A 17,312-nucleotide genomic window follows, 5' to 3' on the forward strand; every position below is an offset into this window, starting at 1 on the left:
CAGTGGTCTGGGCTTGGTTCTTTGGCACTACCAAGACAGCAGGTTGAGTGTTATTTTTTGCTATACTTGAATAGCTCACCGGTGCAGTAGTCGCCGACTTGACACTTAAGATCTTCTCAGAGATTACAGTAACTAAATCAGATTTTAGGGATTCAAAAGCAGCAGTAATAGAAGCCAGTGATGATTGTACATGCTCATTTACGAGAAGTTTTAAACCTGATTGGTCAAGGGAAATACATTTTGAAACACATTCATCACACTTCCAGGATAAACCTCTTACTTCAGAAATCAAATTGGCAACATCGACGGACTTGTGAACGCAGTTGATATGCGAAGCGTTTTTACATTCACTACATGGCAGTTTTTTTCGTGATGGTATAGATTCCTCACAAAAAACACATATAGACATATTTGGTCTATTGTTTGCACTTAAATCACTCTTTTAACACATTTACTGTTCACTAATCAAGTAACAACATATGGCGTTGGATTGGCAGTCTTACAAAGCACTACTAGTGAAAATTTCTTATTTCTGCTATTAATCTTAACACACTAAAACTGTGAGCAATTACGGAGCGAAACGACAATGCTGCCGGTCGATACGATATATATTATAACACTATATATTATATTCACACTATATATTATATTCTAGAACTAAGAATTAAAACTTCAGCATTTTGTATACTTACTAACTAAAGCAAATATATATTTCTTCCTGGAGTTAAGTAAATCTAATATATCCTTAAAACAAGTTGGGAGAGGGTCATTTTAAGAGTTTTCCTTTTTCAGGAAAATACCACGAAACCTTTAAAAAAAAATTAACCAAAACTCACCGTAGTCTCCATATCGCCCCTGGCATATTTCAAACGGGTTTCCAGACCGCGAATCTGCGACGCGACCGTGTTCATCTCGGATTCTTTTCTCGACTTCTTTTGGGCCTCTCTCAACTCCTCGGCCAGTTTCTCTTTTTGGGCTTTTAATTGGGCCACGTGTTTCTCGTCCCAACGTTTCGCTTTACGAGCCAAATCCATACTACCGCCGGATATTATGCCCGATTTTTGGTAATACGTACCGTCCAAAGCGACCGCCTAAAAAAACAGGGGGTTTGAATAGATATTATGATTTCTGGAAAAAACGCGATATGAATGGCTTACGTCGTTTCTTCCGCCTATTTCGTATGCCACCAAGTTCGCATCCTCGGGGGTTTCGCACACTAAAGCGTTATTTGTGGCGAACATCACGGCATTTGCGATGTCCGGCGGTTCGAATTGGAGGACGTCGTAAACGAGTTTCACCCCCTAGTATCGGCAATTAAATGTTACAAATTGCACACTTGATAATCTGCCTGTCTTACCTTAGGATGCTTAATGTCCCTTAGACGTTCTTTAACCGGTTTGGTTTGGAGGTAAGTCAACGGTAAGAACGTTTCGGGATCCAGCATTTGTTCTTTTAAGTATTTGATGCACTGACGACCGGTGTGTTCGGTATCAACGACAATGGCCTCCATATACTTTCCCAGTACTTTGGTGATGGCTACGTTGTACCTTTTATGGATCGGATGGCACATGTTGATCATACGGTCGAACTATAAATCGCAAAATTTAAATAATTTGTGGCGAAAATAATAGTAAAAAATTGGGAAATGCCTGGAATAATGAGACTTTTTGATAAATTTTCTCCAGGAAATCGTTTTCCTATTTTGCTTTAATTCTGCATGTCCCCGCAAGAAAACGCTGAAACAGGTGTCCAATGATTACTTAAATATGCCCAAATCAAATCAAAAAGACTTGTTTATATTCAAGAAACACTTTTAGCAACGAAAAATAATAATATAAACGATTGAGGACTTACACCGCGATTTTTAAAACCGATCCAGAAGATGTACATCATGAAGCATAACTATGTGGTGCAGACCGAATACTAAGGCATAAAATAAATAACAAGTCATTATTATTGTCCAGTTTCTAACAATCAGGGAATAAAACGAAGCACGACCGGGGCAGTGATAACATCATTAGAAAAGTACAATTTAAAGAAAATTAATAACTAATCTGGTCAACTAACAATTGAATTTTTATACAGGGTGTGCACCAACCACTTTTGGGACATACATTATTGTTAGTACGTATATTCTTTTGAACCTACTTAACAAAAAGAATTTTAACCAGGGGCGTGTTAACGAGGAAGATATTTTATATTCTCTAAGACTTCAATTTCTTCCCATTCTGGTATCAGATTATGATGCTCCTATGCCTTTTACATAAAAAAGGTGCTGTCAGCAACAGTTGCTAAATATCACCTTTTTTTGTAAAAATTGACTAAAACTAAATTAAGATACAGCACCAGAATTAGTCTGTATCCGTTCGTTTTTGAATGAGTTGAATGACCATTTTGAAGAAAATTTTCCATTTGAAGAAATTCAAACTGCTCACAAGAAATTTTAAAATAGCCTTAGAATTATAAGGAAATTTTCCACATTAACGTGGAATCAGAAGCACATTAAATTGACTCACCACTCCGGGATAATTGGCCTTAAACCTATCCACGATCTCCTGCTTCTTCTTCCTTCTGGTATCCTCGTGTTTATCGGTCCGGGCGTCTCCCAACTGCTCCTGCACGTCCTCCAACTGTTTCTGCACCTCGTGCACTTTATTCTTCGAGGACCCCACGTCGGACTGTAGGGATTTAAGCAGCTTGTTTTGGTCTTGCAGCGCCTGTTCGCTAGTGCTAAAAACAATTAATAATAATAATAATAAGATTTTTGGCATTTTTTCAATTAATTTTCAAATCAAATCCGAAATTTTACCGGATATGTTCGGCGATTTTCTCGATTCGTTTCTCCATCTCTTCCTTTTCGCGACACTTTTGCGAATATTTGTTTTCCGCGTCGCTCCGTAAACGACACAAATGGTCCAACCTGTCCTGGTCCGATTTTTGTTCTCTGTTTACCGAGTCCAGTTCTTGCATGTACCGTGCGGAACGTTTAGCCGCCTCTTCTTTTAACCGATGATATTCCCGCACTTGGGCGTCTTCTAAATGTACATCTCGGCCCTAGAAATTGATTTTTCTTAATGGTATTTACGCGTTAAAAAAATCTTAATGGGTTAATAACTGTCGTTCTATACGTTTAATCGGTATGCACCATAGTTCTCTTATATGTCGGTAATATTCTATTTAAGTGTACTATTATTCCGGCAAGTATGTCACGTAATCGATTTCAGTTGCTTACAGCATTTATTCGCTTTGACGACTATTCTACTAGACCTCAGCGTAAGATAAGCGATAAATTGACGCCAATTAGAGAAGTTTTTGATTTGTTTGTTCAGAATTGTATCATGGCCTATTCACCTGGGTCACAATCATGTTACTATAGATGAGCAACTTTTTTCCTTCAGAGGGAGATGTCCTTTTTGAGTTTACATGAAAAGTAAGCCCGATAAATATGGCCTTAAAGTTTGGGCAATGGCGAATAGTAAAAATTCGTTCAGTGCAAATTTACAGGTTTATCTTGGTAAAATAAATAACAAACCAGAAAAAAATCAGGGTGAGAGAGTGGTTCTGGATCTTGTTGAACCCCTTGGCACTGGATATGGAGTAACCACTGATAATTTTTTTACAAGTCTACCACTGGCAGATAAGCTTGCTGAAAAAAAAACTGGAACCCTCAGAAAAAATAAGTCATACATTCCAAACGAGTTGCAACCCAAATTATTTAGGCCTGAATTTTCTAGTATGTTTGCATTCACAAAATAACATAGTACTATTGTGTCTTATACACCTAGCAAAGGCAAAGCAGTTATTTTATTGTCTACGGAACATCATGATGATACTGTTGCAGATGAAAAATATAAGAATATACCTCATATTATACTTCATTATAATGATACAAAGGTCGACGTGCTGTCGACACCACAGATAAAATGGTAAAGCAATACTCTGCTCGCAGAATTTGCAATCGATGGCCAATGGCAATTTTTGGCCAATTATTAGATATTGCGGCACTAAACTCTTTTATTTTATGGGACATCAAGTATCCAAAAATTTAAGGACGACCGACGATATTTTTTGCTTCAGTTAGGAGAATCTTTGGTAAAAGAATATATTGTACGAAGATATAATAACTCAGGACGCTTGAGCAAGGCAGTATATGCGCGGAACACCACGTAAAAGAAGTGAAGTGTGTTAAGTGCAAAGAAAATTAACTATGTTTTTTTATAATTTGATTAGTTACAAGTTTATTTTATGTATTTGTATAATTAAAAACATGTAAATGTATCAGTAGTATCATTTTCATGATGGGGTACAAATGTACCCCTCTTGGGACTACGTAACTTTTGTAACGTGGGAAGACGAAGGTTAAGAGTGGATAGGACTATAGGTTTAAATTCATATAGGTTAAGTTTAGTTTAATATACTGAATGTGTAGTGAAGATATGTATAATATAAAAAATACTGTTAACAGGAACATTCAGGTTTTAAGTCACCTAGGTGCTTATGACTGACTATATTCCTACATCCATATAATTGATATTGATGTATGAATTGATTGATTAAGAATAATAATATATGATTCAATAATAATATAATAATATATATGTATATGAAATAAATTTTTGAAAATTCAACCAGGTTTAGTACCTACATTTCATTAGAAGAAAGAACAATTTAGGGCGTAGACAGGGGCAAATTAAACTAATAGGAGTACGATCCATATACATTAAATTCTATGTTGAAACCATAGGCATGGATTTTGAATTAAATTTTAAAAAAATTGGGTCCAACTATCAGATACTTTGAGAATATCTGCCTAAAACCGTCGAATTTCAGAGCAAATAAAAACTCTTAAGAAAATATTATGTTGCATCAAGATATTGCTTACCTGACTCTGTGACTCTCCGGCAATCTGTTCTTCCCACTCACTCTTAGCCTTTTCCACCTCGGCGAGTTCTTCTTCCAGTTTTCTGATGTCGTTCATATGGGCTTCGTGCGCCTTTTTCGCTTGATCGAGGGTTTTATGGGCCCCATCCACCTTTTTCTGGAAATGAGTCACTTTCTCTTTGGCTTTTATGAACATCGGTTTTTTCTTGGATAATTCTGCTTCCGCTTCCCTTATATCTTGTTCAATTTTCGCCAATTCTCTGTTCAATTTCCCGTGTTCCTTTTTTTTCTCCTTAAGCACCTCCTCCACTTTATCCTTCTTCTTCTCGACCTTTTCCAGTTCTTTTTGTTTGCTCTTCAGTTCTTGCTCACGGATTTTAACGGCCCGTTCGTTGTGGTAAAGCCTGAACAGCTGATGCTCCACCAATTTTTCATTCTAAAATCACCAAATCGAATTAAAATGTTTTAAAACAGCATTAGTAATAAAAAATCATAATATAAGGACTTAGACCGCGATTTTTAAAGCCGATCCACAAGAAATGCTTCATAAAGCATAACTGTGTGGTGCAGACCTTTAAAACTAAACCTAAACAAATTAACAACTACGTCGGTTGAGGGCGGAATACCAAAGCATATAATTAATAACCGATAATTATTATTATTGTTGTCCACTCTATAACAGTCAGGGAACAAAACGAAGCATGACCGGTGCTTTAAGAAATAAGAATAAGAAACTTCTTCTCTATCATATTTTTCTTTCTTTCTAAGGACCTCAAATGCCGCGAAGAAATCATTGATTTTTTTACAGACAATTGAGTCAAACGTTTCTTCTTCTTCTTCTATTTCCTTTTTAGGGATCTAAAATGCCTGGACGAAATTATTGATTTCTTACAAGTCTTGAGTCAAATCTTTCTTCTTGTTTTCCTTCTTCTTTATCATCTTCTTCTTTCTTTCTAAGGACCCCAAATGCCTGGAAGAAATAATTTATTTTTTACAGACAGTTGAATCAAACGTTTCTTCTTTTTCGTTTTTTAGGGATCTGAAATGCCTGTAAGAAATTACTGATTTCTTAGAGACACTTGAGTCAAACTTTTCTTCCTGTTCTTCTTTACCATCTTCTTTCTTTCTAAGGACCTCAAATGCCTGGAAGAAATTATTGATTTTTTACAGACAGTTGAGTCAAACTTTTCTTCCTGTTTTTCTTTATCATCTTCTTCTTTCTTTCTAAGGACCTCAAATGCCTGGAAGAAATAATTGATTTTTTACAGACAGTTGAGTCAAACCTTTTTTCTTCTTTTTCCTTTTTTAGGGATCTGAAATGCCTGTAAGAAATTACTGATTTTTTACAGGCAGTTGAGTCAAACTTTTCTTTCTGTTCTTCTTTATCATCTTCTGCTTTCTTTCTAAGGACCTCAAATGCCTGGAAGAAATTATTGATTTTTTACAGACAGTTGAGTCAAACGTTTCTTCTTCTTCTTCTTTTTAGGGATCTAAAATGCCTGTCAGAAAAAATTGATTTCTTACAAGCAGTTGAGTAAAATCTTTCTTCTTGTTTTCCTTCTTCTTCCTTATCATTATCTTCTTCCTTTGTAAGAACCTCAAATGCCTGGACGAAATTATTGATTTCTTACAAGCAGTTGAGTAAAATATTATTCTTCTTGTTTTCCTTCTTCTTCTTCTTTATTTACCATCTTCTTCTTTCTTTCTAAGGACCCCAAATGCTTGGAAGAAAATATTGATTTTTTACAGACAGTTGAGTCTAACATTTCTTCTTCTTCTTCTTTTTCCTTTTTAGGCATCTCAAATGCCTGTAAGAAATTACTGATTTCTTACAGGCACTTGAGTCAAACTTTTCTTCCTGTTTTTCTTCTTTTTTTCTAAGGACCCCAAATGCTTGGAAGAAATCATTAATTTTTTACAGGCAGTTAAATCAAACGTTTCTTCTTCTTCTTCTTCTTTTTCCTTTTTTAGGGATCTGAAATGCCTGTAAGAAATTATTGATTTCTTACAGGCAGTTGGGTCAAGTATTTCTTTTTGAATTGGCAAAACAAAGCCGAAGGTTGGAGTAGCATTTTAAGTAAGGTTAGGAGAATATTTATATATTCAGACATAAATTCCTCAATAAATTTTGAAAACATTTAAAGTAATTCTCGTTTGTTCCTACCTGTATAAGGTGCGAAAATGCGAAACAACAATATTAATTTTCGTATTTTTATTCTACTATCAAAAAAAATGTATGTACTTGAAACGCACATAGGTAAATTACGTCCTCTGTTTATTTCGATTATGTCGAAAAATCGAGCAAAAAAATAAAACAGCTTCCCCGTTTCTTAACGGCCGGACACGCCACTGACTATTTCCAAAACACACGTATTTAAAATGTTAGAGAATATTTTTTTACAATAAAGTAAACATTATTTCAGATCTCCCAGTGATTATTGTGATTATCATTTTATCAACTGTCTCTGTATCTATTAATTAAAAATTTAACTCTGTATTTATGCGGGAAAAATTCATTCTGTCATCAGAAGTCGTATCAGGAACACCGTTACAATTTGCATAATAATTATTAAATAATCAAGCGTTTGCTACATCCGAAGGCACATCATACACTACGTTTTTAGAAGATAAATTTAGCCTATTTACAGTTGACCAAAATTCTTTACCCCTTGTAGTAGATAATCAATTACAATATGCAACTTTTTTTTTCTCGCAAATCTTTGTAATAATTCCAGTGAGCTCGAGTTTTAGATTTTAAATATGTTCAATGTGCTTTGCCTCTGAGATTTATTAACAGTTTAATGGTTGTGGTTATCCAAGGCATGAATGGTTTTATCTTAATTTTTCTTCACTAAAAAGGCGCATGTTTGTTAACCAGATATAAAATTTTCTTATTAAAAATGTCTAATTTGCTGGTTATATTGGGTGTGTAAAATATATTATCTCAATTTAATTGATTTGCATCCTGTTTAAGATTATGATAGTAAACAACGCGATTCTATGTTTTTAAAATCTTCTGTTTTTATTTCTAGGTTGAAAATTGAATAAATCAGAGCATGATCGGAAATTGGTTACACGTTGCTGCAACAGCAATCTATTTTTTGGTTTGTTATAATAACGTCAATTAAACTTGAATTATTTGAAGTCATATCAATGCGAGTTGGAGTAGAAATATGTTGGCTAAGATTAAACATTTCAAGCAGTTTTTTCAAAATTAGTAAAATTCCTGGAATAAAATAAGACCAAATAATCAAAATGAAATAATAAAATTATCATAAAGTTCTTGTAATGCCTGGAATAAATAAAAATTATTAACGGTTTACTTGCCTGAAAAAACATTTTTAAATGAAGTAAAATTCCTGGAATAAAATCAAAATTAATTTTAAATCTTAAAGAAAAAGTGACGTCAGATGCGTGGAACGCATTAAAAAATGACTCTGAAAGCCTGGAATAAAACTGAAGATTAATTCTAATGCCTGGAAAATATAATAAATGACGTCAAATTCCCGGAATAAAATGAAAATTTCTATTCAAATTTTTTAGGCATGGAAAATAATATTCGATATTCCTGATCTAAAATGGTGGATTTAAAAAAAATTGATATATGATTGAAATGGCGGCCGATCCGCCATCTTGAAAAAAATAGAAAACGATCTTCTTTTCGAGCAAGTAGTGCAGGGTAATTATAATCAAATTGAATTTAACGCTTAAATTTGATTAAACAGTGACGAGGGATTTTATTTATTGAGAAAAATGGGGCAGTTTTTGGCTCTATACTAACCTACCTATATAAAAAAGCCAAATATCTGGAAAAAATTTGTGTTATAACAATAGTCCAAATATCTGAAAAAAAATCAAAAAAATTTCTCCGAGAGCCTGGAATAAATTTGAATATTTATTTTAATGCCCGGAAAATCCTATAAGTGGGGTAACAAATTCATAGATTTACTAATAGTTAAGTCAGAGGGTAACAAATTTATGTTTTTTTATTTCAGGCACTTATGACAATTATTCCTTTTATTTCATCCAGTTTTACGATAATTTTTTTGTTCCAGGAAATTTATTCCTGACATTTGTAACATAACTTTAATTAAACTAGACAATGATAATGATTTTTTTTTAATTTATAGTGGGGATTGCTGTCTAGTAAATTTATTAATTGGTTTTAAACTTTGTGCGTTGAATTTTGTGCTGGTGATAAATTTTAGTACTATATAGTAGCAATGCTTCATTTATGCTAAACAGAAGCTTTAGAAGCAAATTAATCAAACAGTTTAAGAAATATCCACAAAGGTTACATCTATTATAAATATTATACCTACTATAGTTTGTTCAGTAAATTATTAGGTTAAACATTCACTAGCCGGTACCATAAAGAACTTACGTAAAATTTACCTTTTTATACGATGATTGATATTATTATAGGTTGGGTATGTGTTTCACTATGCAGTATCATGCTTTAAACTTCATAGAGCGCGCCAAGGCGCGTTATTTTAATTGTTTTTTTTTTTTATAAATTAAAAAATCTAGAGAAGAGTGTTTTAGAAGTAATACTTGGTTAAACCTTTGTGAATATTTTTTTTATAGTTGAAGCCGGTTTAAATGTGCATATTTTAAACATATAGGTAGCAAGTGTAAGTTATTATAATAAATTATTAAGTTTTTCTAGAGGCGCAACAGGCAATCTCGGGAGACATATTAAAAGTGTACATAACTTTATGATTATTTCGTTATTCCACTTTATTTTATTGAGCAAAGTCTTTTACAAAATCTATATTTAAATCACCAACAAATATGACTGTATCAAAAAATGGTACGGTGAATGCCATGACGTCTTCTAAAAAGTCAATAAAACTGTTAACATTGGATGCCGAAGGTCTATATATTGATGTAAATAAAAAATTATTTTAATTAAATTTAACTGAAATGGTAAATGTTTCTTTATATAAATTCCCACCCCACCTCACCAAAAAATAAACTCCAAAGGGAACTTACCAAATCATCCTTGAACCTGGCATATTTGTCTGCCTCCTCCTTCTCCATTTTTGCCTCCTTACGCTCCGCATTGTAGCCCTTCTTTTTTTGCAGGGCAAAGTTGATTTCTTCCTGGGCCTTGTGCATTTGTTGCTTCAGTTTCTCGTATTCTTCTTTTAAGCCTCCTGACCTGAAATTTCCAGCGATTCCAAGACTGTAAATCACAATTAGGAAAACATACCCGCTGATTTCCTCAAACAGGGCGGTCATTTCTTTAGGGTTTTTCATGGCAATCGATTCGACTGCCCCTTGGAAAACCAGGAAGTTCTTGCCTTTGACGTTGATTTTTAACTTTTCTAGCTCTGCAGCGTACTCACTTGCAGTGACAATCTAAATGATATTTGTATTACACGGTGTATTGATAATTAATGTATGATCTGTCTAGGAAGTATCCGGAACTTTTTATTTTTCTACTTTTAATATATTTTCTTTTCATAACATTCTGATACAAAAATAATTGGCCAAAAAGATTGTGCTGATAGTAGGATGCTATGGATAAAATCACATGCCAACAGTATCTAACAAATATTGCTGATTGTAAACAGGCAAGAGTTTTGTCAAATAATAGTAGAAAAAAGAAAAAGGGTGGAATATTTGTAACCAAAGGGTATTCGAAACGTTAAAAAACTAGTGCAATTGACTGAATTTACTGAAAAAAGTAAAGAACGTTTGATTCTTTTGGTTTTATAGGCCCTAGACAGTGACCAAGTTTATGGTGTACCTGGACATTTAGTTAAGTTTAGAGCTTTATGTAAATGAAATGGAGGTAAAAGGTTATTTAATAATCTTCCACTAGAAATAAGGAAACTTAAGACTGAAAAAAGGCTTCATATAACAACAAAGGAATTTCTCACCAGTAAAGCTTATTGTAGTTAATAATAAAAATATACACTGCAAAATTATAATTGTGCTTTCTTGTTTCCGGATACTTGCTAGGGGGACTAGCAACACATCATATATTATTATCGTTGAATATAGATTTAGTCAACGATGGTGAAGGTATATTCATTAAACTGTAGAAAAGAAATTGACACGGCATTTACATATCTAGTTTTTAAACTCAATTACTATACTTCAAATATTTGATAAAACTCTTCTGAAAAATCACTGTTTCTCGTCCATATTATCCAATCTAATAACGCTGTTTTTATACTAAATATTTATATATAAAACTATATCAAATTTAAATAAACAAACTGTGTTTTTAGATTAGATATTAACGACAAAACCAGCTGTTATTCATGTTTATTATACTGTGAAAAACAATAATTTTTGAAAACAATTTCATACTGCTAAATTGTGTGGGGTGGGTGGGGGGGGTAAGGGTAATCTTAATGAAAAACAGTTTTTTTTGCAGAAAATAATTGCCTGAGAAAAAAATGCTTTTAAAGAGAATTATAGGTGATAAAAAAATCTATAGTTTTTGTATCTATACATTTCTCACATAACCTTAAGGTTTTCAAATAAAACATAAAAACACCTATGGGAATGTAGCTGCCATAAATTGTGTAGTGTATTAACAAAACAGCCCTATAATGTGCGTGCCTGCTTAAACAATATTATACAACTTTTCTAATATCGCTCCATAAGGCACAATCAGTTAACTAATAATTAATTAAACACTTACATTGCCATTGACCTTACATTCCGAAGTGGATCCGTGGACGGACCTTTGAAACGATATTTCTTCATTGGTACCTTCTCCCATAGAGAAAACAGCTGTCACTGAAGCACTAAAAATGGCAATTTAGCATAAATTTATTGTAATCCAATGAAATAACAATTTTACCTTCTCGATACTGGTTTATTGATAGCCGCTCCATGAATAAGATCACTTAACCTTTTTACTCTCAGACTGTTGGTTTTCTCTCCCATTACGAAACTTATGGCATCCATAAAGTTTGATTTGCCTGATAAATATATAATTTGTGAGAGTGCAAGGAGGGTAATGAGGAATATCTTACTGGGGAGTAGTTTTTAAGGAAAAAATGGTTAAATAAATTTAATATATATACTATTAATGTGGATACTTGGAAATACTCTATGTATCAGAGTATCAGTGCTAGAAATACACCCAATCTCCATTTTGTCCAACTTAAACCTGCATTTATAGAACCTTGTTTCACCATAATAATTTACTATATCAACTTGGTTTTTTTCAGTGTAGTTCAACAGACATTAATTTAATATCATTTTTACAAATTGCATATGAGGCTCTAAATAGCAATCATCAACTTGATTGTAGGCCTTCAGAAGGTTGAACCACAGAATTCTTTTAATGGATTCAGATTATCTACCTACATTGTTAAATATATGCAAAAAATAATCTAGATAAATATAAGCAAAGGTCAGAAGTTCATAACCATAACACATGGCAAGTAAGTCATATAGAGATTTAATCCTGGGACTCAATAAATCCCACATCTTAACTACATATTATGCCCCAAGCTTTTTCAGTAAATTTCCAAACAAACTTAAATTTTTAAATGAAAAGTTTTTTGCCTCCTCTGTAAAAAAACTGATTATTGCTTTGATGAGTTCCTACACGCAGAATTGTGAAAGCCCATATACCTATTATATTCATTCACCTAGGAATAGTTTATGTATCTATAGTATATATTATAATTTTAAAAGCATTAAGGTCTCCAAAGTACACAATTTCTTTTAAGTTATATACTAAATATTAGACAGTCTGAACCATTTGTAAAACCACTTGTCCACACATTACTACTAAAACAGTAAAAACTAAAACAAATTTTGTAAATTGTTCTTTCTTCAATCATGGTCTTGTTAGTAATGGTAATTTGTGTTAAACGATGTACCTATTGCTTACTGAGACTTTGTTTTTATATTGAGTGATATGCAATGTGATACTTTTCACATAATTTAGATGTAATTTATTATATAAGTCTATTATTACAATGTAAATGGATTCCGTTGATAAATAAATAAAGGGTTTACTTGAATGTTTTATTTTGTATTATAAACAGTTTTCCAATTCCTATATTTTACCATGAATCTGAGTCTTATCTGAATATTACTACTTTGGAAGGTATTATGACATGATAGTCTTTTATGATATTTTACGTGCCTAGAGTTCTTGTCCTTAACTTCTTGGCAGGATTGGGTTACATATACCAACCTTACAAACCCGTAAATACATTTCTTTCCATAGGACTATGAAAATAAGTTCTTTTTCACTAGGGTAAGTAAACTTAAAAACCAGTACTCAAAACTCAACTGGACTGGTCAAAATAAATATCTTAGACTTGGAGTTTTCGAATGATCTCAGATTATATTGCTATAACAGTTATTGATTGTGATATACTTATATACTTGAAATATATACTTAATATACTGGTATTGTTTGTTCCTTTTAAGGTAGGTAAGGTTAATTTAATCTCATTTGCACTGGACAATTAATGACTGGAAAAAGATAATATTCAGTGACGAATCAAAGTTTAATTTGTTTCAAAGTGATGGAAAAGCATATGTTCGACGTCCCGCAAACCAAAGGTTAAATCCCAGATACACTTGTCCAACAGTAAAACATGGTGGTGGATCAGTTATGGTGTGGGGCTGCTTTTCCGGTTTCAGAATGGGGCCACTTCATAAAATTGATGGGATAATGGATAGATTTGTGTACAAAGATATTCTGGAAAATGAAATGGTTCCATATGCAGACAAGAAAATGCCCCTTAGGCACATTTTTCAGCAGGACAATGATCCAAAGCATTCTTCTAAATATGTAAAGGCTTGGTTTAGACAGCAATATATTCAAGTAATGGACTGGCCAAGTCAATCACCAGATTTAAACCCCATCGAGAACCTATGGGAAATTTTGGATAGGAAAATAAGGAGGAAAATTTACAAAAATAAGGACGAATTGTTCAATGCATTACATGAAGCTTGGATTAATATGGACCCAGTAATAATTTCTAGGTTACTGCAATCTATGCGCTACCGTTGTGAGGAAGTTATGAAAAATGATGGATATTTTACAAAATACTAAAATTGTAATTGTATTTCAGTTTTTACTAAAAGAAAAACATCAATTTTTAAAAAGTTGCTCTACTTTTTTCCGCCCCAGAATTAATTTTTGTACATAAAAAAAATAAACAAAGAATATTAGGTTAAGTTGTTGATAGATTTATAATGCTTAGATTTTATTGGTATTATATTTCCAATATGATTGTATTTTCTTACTAATTAAAATAGATGTGTTTAAAATAAAGAAGTTGCTCTACTTTCTGCCACTACTGTATATAAGTTCATTTGATCTATTTTTGATATATCATGAGTTTTATCACAAGCTAGTCAAATCCCCATTTTTTTATTACAGAAAAGAGTAATTCAAGCTCTTTGTAAAGAGAGTATTCATGACTCTTGTCATCCCCCTTTTGATAGGTAGAAAAATTTTAACACTGTTCTTTATATATTTTGCAAACAGCTACTATGATTTAATTATTAAATGTCATTCTTATGGGACATGGCTGACTCACAGCCTTCGGTTACCTATTCCACACACACTGAGCAGGTTAAAAATTCTTTTATTTAAACGGGTAAGAAAATATTTAATCACCTTCCTCTTGAAATAAGAACCTCACATTGCCTCAATAGATTTAAAAGAGCTTTAAACAAATATTAGTTGGTAAGTGTTAATATACTCTTCAGGACTATTTTAGTGATGATCTGACCTGGTAATAGTGTTTCATGATAATAAAGCTTCTTTTGAATTTTAATAATAAGTGAAAAAAATGGAGCAAGTTTAATGTTTCCTACTTCATCATATAATTCATGTAATTAAAAATTACATGGGACTTCCTAAATCTTTCCCAACAGTGCAACACCTGGTATATTTATATATTATACAGATTTATTTATGAAAAAATTAAGTGTGAGACTCGAGCCCCTGGTAGTTACTGCACTGCAGAGGTCATGATGCTCTGCACTAAATAAATATTCCTTGACTAAAAAACTGTTATTACCTGATCCGTTAGGTCCAATAACAGCATTAAACGCTTTCAATGGTCCGATAATACGGCGTCCCTTGTAAGATTTAAAATTTTCCACTTCGATGTATTTTAATCTGGGCCCCATAGTGCCTGAAATGAAATTTTGTTCTGAAATGATATGCCTTGACTGTTTTAAAAGATGTGTATTGGTTTTTCAATATGACGAATCGAAAAACGCACCTTTTTTGCTAGTAAACACGGATATTTACTAAAAATTTAAAAAAACAAACAAAAATCCAAGGGACAACCACAGACAAGTGAATTTACGGCTAAAAATGGCGGCAAATGTTACTTGTCATATATCAGTTTGACGGGTGACATATTATAGATTAAGCGGGATTTTTAAAAATGACCGGATAGATTTCATAGAACAGCAATAAAATTTTTTAATATTTAATTAATTTTTTTTTGTTTATAATAATTGTTAGTGTTTTTGAGGTCAACATTTTATATCAAATATAAACCTCAGTGTTTTATTCCGCTATGGGAAGACATTACTTGTCATATTATTTGACAGGTGACATATTAGAGGCAAACTAAAGGCGGGATTTTTAAAAATGTCCAGATAAGTTTTACCGTTGATTGAATATTTGGGAAGATACGCAACCTTATGGGCTAAAGCGTGACCGCAAATATGCGTGAAAAATAGATGGCGATTCTCTCCAGTATGCGCGAAAATAATTTCGTCCGTCGCTTCTCATTAGTAATCGGCCGATATCCCTGAGTCGTGTGGGAGAGTTTTTGCACAGGTTCGTGTTTTCCGTATTGCAATTTGGTAGTTGTTAAAAAATTTTCTTGGATATCATAATCACAAATAGATAGATATATGTAAATGTGTTTAGTGAGACAATGGCTCCTTTAGGCAAAATTAATCAGTGTGCGTATCGTGGGTGCAATAATGTAAGAAAATGTAAAAACAATGTTCTCAGTTTTTTTCAAATTTCCAATTTTAAAACCAGTGTTGCTTAGCCAGTGGATAGAAAATATAGGCAATGCGGAAACATATGTTATGGATGAAAATTTATTAAAAAACAAAGTGGTTTGCGAGAAACATTTTGACCAAATATATATTGCAGTAAGTAATAAGCGAAAGAGACTTTTAAAATCAGCTGTACCAATTCCATGGAAAGGTATTATTTTTGATATTTTACTGTTTCCTTCCAAATTAGTGTTATAAATTTACTCTAAATTATAGAATCGGCCTCTAAAAACACAATTTCTTTGCCTGATACCTCATGTAACGCTCAAAGCCTTGAGAGTTTAGATGCAAAAGTTTCATCAATAAATTGGCAAAATGGTAAGTAAAGAATATTATAATATTACTTAAACTTGACACTTTATTTTTTATAGGCAGATTTTTTTAACTGTTGTATTAAAAGTACATGAGTGGGTATACTTTTAATGCTCACTCTCGTGCTCGCATTACTGAAAATATTCCTATTTGCCCTTTTGCATATTTTCAAACCCTTTTACAAGTTTGTGACAAACCTTACCTATTACGACAATAAGTATTATAATATTATTATAACTATAATTATTATTATATATTACTTACTTATAGCAGGATAATTCTTTTAATGCACAAATGTAAATGGACGATAGATCTCATCATTTTAGGATAAAAAGTTTGTTTGTTTTTTAGCAAAATTTGGAAATGCCTATTTATTTTAAGAAAGCTTCGCTTTTCAAAAAAAGTTCTACAGCAAATAAATATTTTAAATTTAACAGGCCACTTAATTTGCTAACTAGAAGATGTTAAAGACGTAACACAAACATTTTTGGGCGGGATAAAGAAGCTTTTTATAGGATATTACATTTTATTTATAGGGTCTATATTTATATCTATAGGTATATATTTATTTATGTAAGATTTATGTTCATTAATTCTTATTGGTAATAGTCTACAGGTTTCACCTATGTAAAATTTACCACAAGTACAAAGAATTTTATATATTAGATTTTTATTAAGTTCATTTTAATTGAAAGGTTAAGTTTTTCTTAATAAATATCGTAATGTGTTTTGTGATATAAAAGTAATTCTTATGTTAAATTTTTTAGCAATGCTTTTTATCTTATAAGAAAAACCTGCAATAAATAGTAAAATAAGATTTGTCGTAAAAATTGGTTGATTCAATTTTATACGTGCATTATCAAACTCTAATTAAACTAACAAACTAAAATAATTTTTTTGTATTAAGATATCTTTAATAAAATCTTTTTCAGTTGTTAAATATTGATTATTACAAGTAATGTATTTTTAATGGTATTTTCTAAATTGATTTTTGCTATAAGTGACGTAATACTCAATAAAATAAGTAACTTATAACAGATCTAAGTAATAAAATACAGTGAAAACTACTTTTGGGTGATTACTTTTCAATT

The 17,312-nt window shown here is 32.2% G+C and overlaps 1 protein-coding gene across 1 annotated transcript in view; it reads right to left on the minus strand.

The window, feature by feature from the left end:
• LOC126736182 (structural maintenance of chromosomes protein 1A) overlaps positions 1 to 15,274 on the minus strand; it is a 36,312-nt gene extending 21,038 nt beyond the window's left edge. The window contains exons 1-12 of the mRNA XM_050440421.1: positions 15,111 to 15,274; positions 14,904 to 15,020; positions 11,705 to 11,825; positions 11,543 to 11,648; positions 10,097 to 10,245; positions 9,877 to 10,045; positions 4,883 to 5,317; positions 2,810 to 3,054; positions 2,517 to 2,730; positions 1,358 to 1,588; positions 1,158 to 1,301; positions 837 to 1,091 (exon numbers count right to left, since the gene is read on the minus strand). Of these exons, the coding sequence (XP_050296378.1) occupies positions 837 to 1,091; positions 1,158 to 1,301; positions 1,358 to 1,588; positions 2,517 to 2,730; positions 2,810 to 3,054; positions 4,883 to 5,317; positions 9,877 to 10,045; positions 10,097 to 10,245; positions 11,543 to 11,648; positions 11,705 to 11,825; positions 14,904 to 15,015 (2,181 nt within the window). The 5' untranslated portion in view covers positions 15,016 to 15,020; positions 15,111 to 15,274. The remainder of the gene's footprint in view (positions 1 to 836; positions 1,092 to 1,157; positions 1,302 to 1,357; positions 1,589 to 2,516; positions 2,731 to 2,809; positions 3,055 to 4,882; positions 5,318 to 9,876; positions 10,046 to 10,096; positions 10,246 to 11,542; positions 11,649 to 11,704; positions 11,826 to 14,903; positions 15,021 to 15,110) is intronic.
• Positions 15,275 to 17,312: the final 2,038 nt, after the last annotated feature.

This window comes from Anthonomus grandis, chromosome 5 (genome assembly GCF_022605725.1).
Source record: "Anthonomus grandis grandis chromosome 5, icAntGran1.3, whole genome shotgun sequence".
Classification (NCBI taxonomy): domain Eukaryota; kingdom Metazoa; phylum Arthropoda; class Insecta; order Coleoptera; family Curculionidae; genus Anthonomus; species Anthonomus grandis.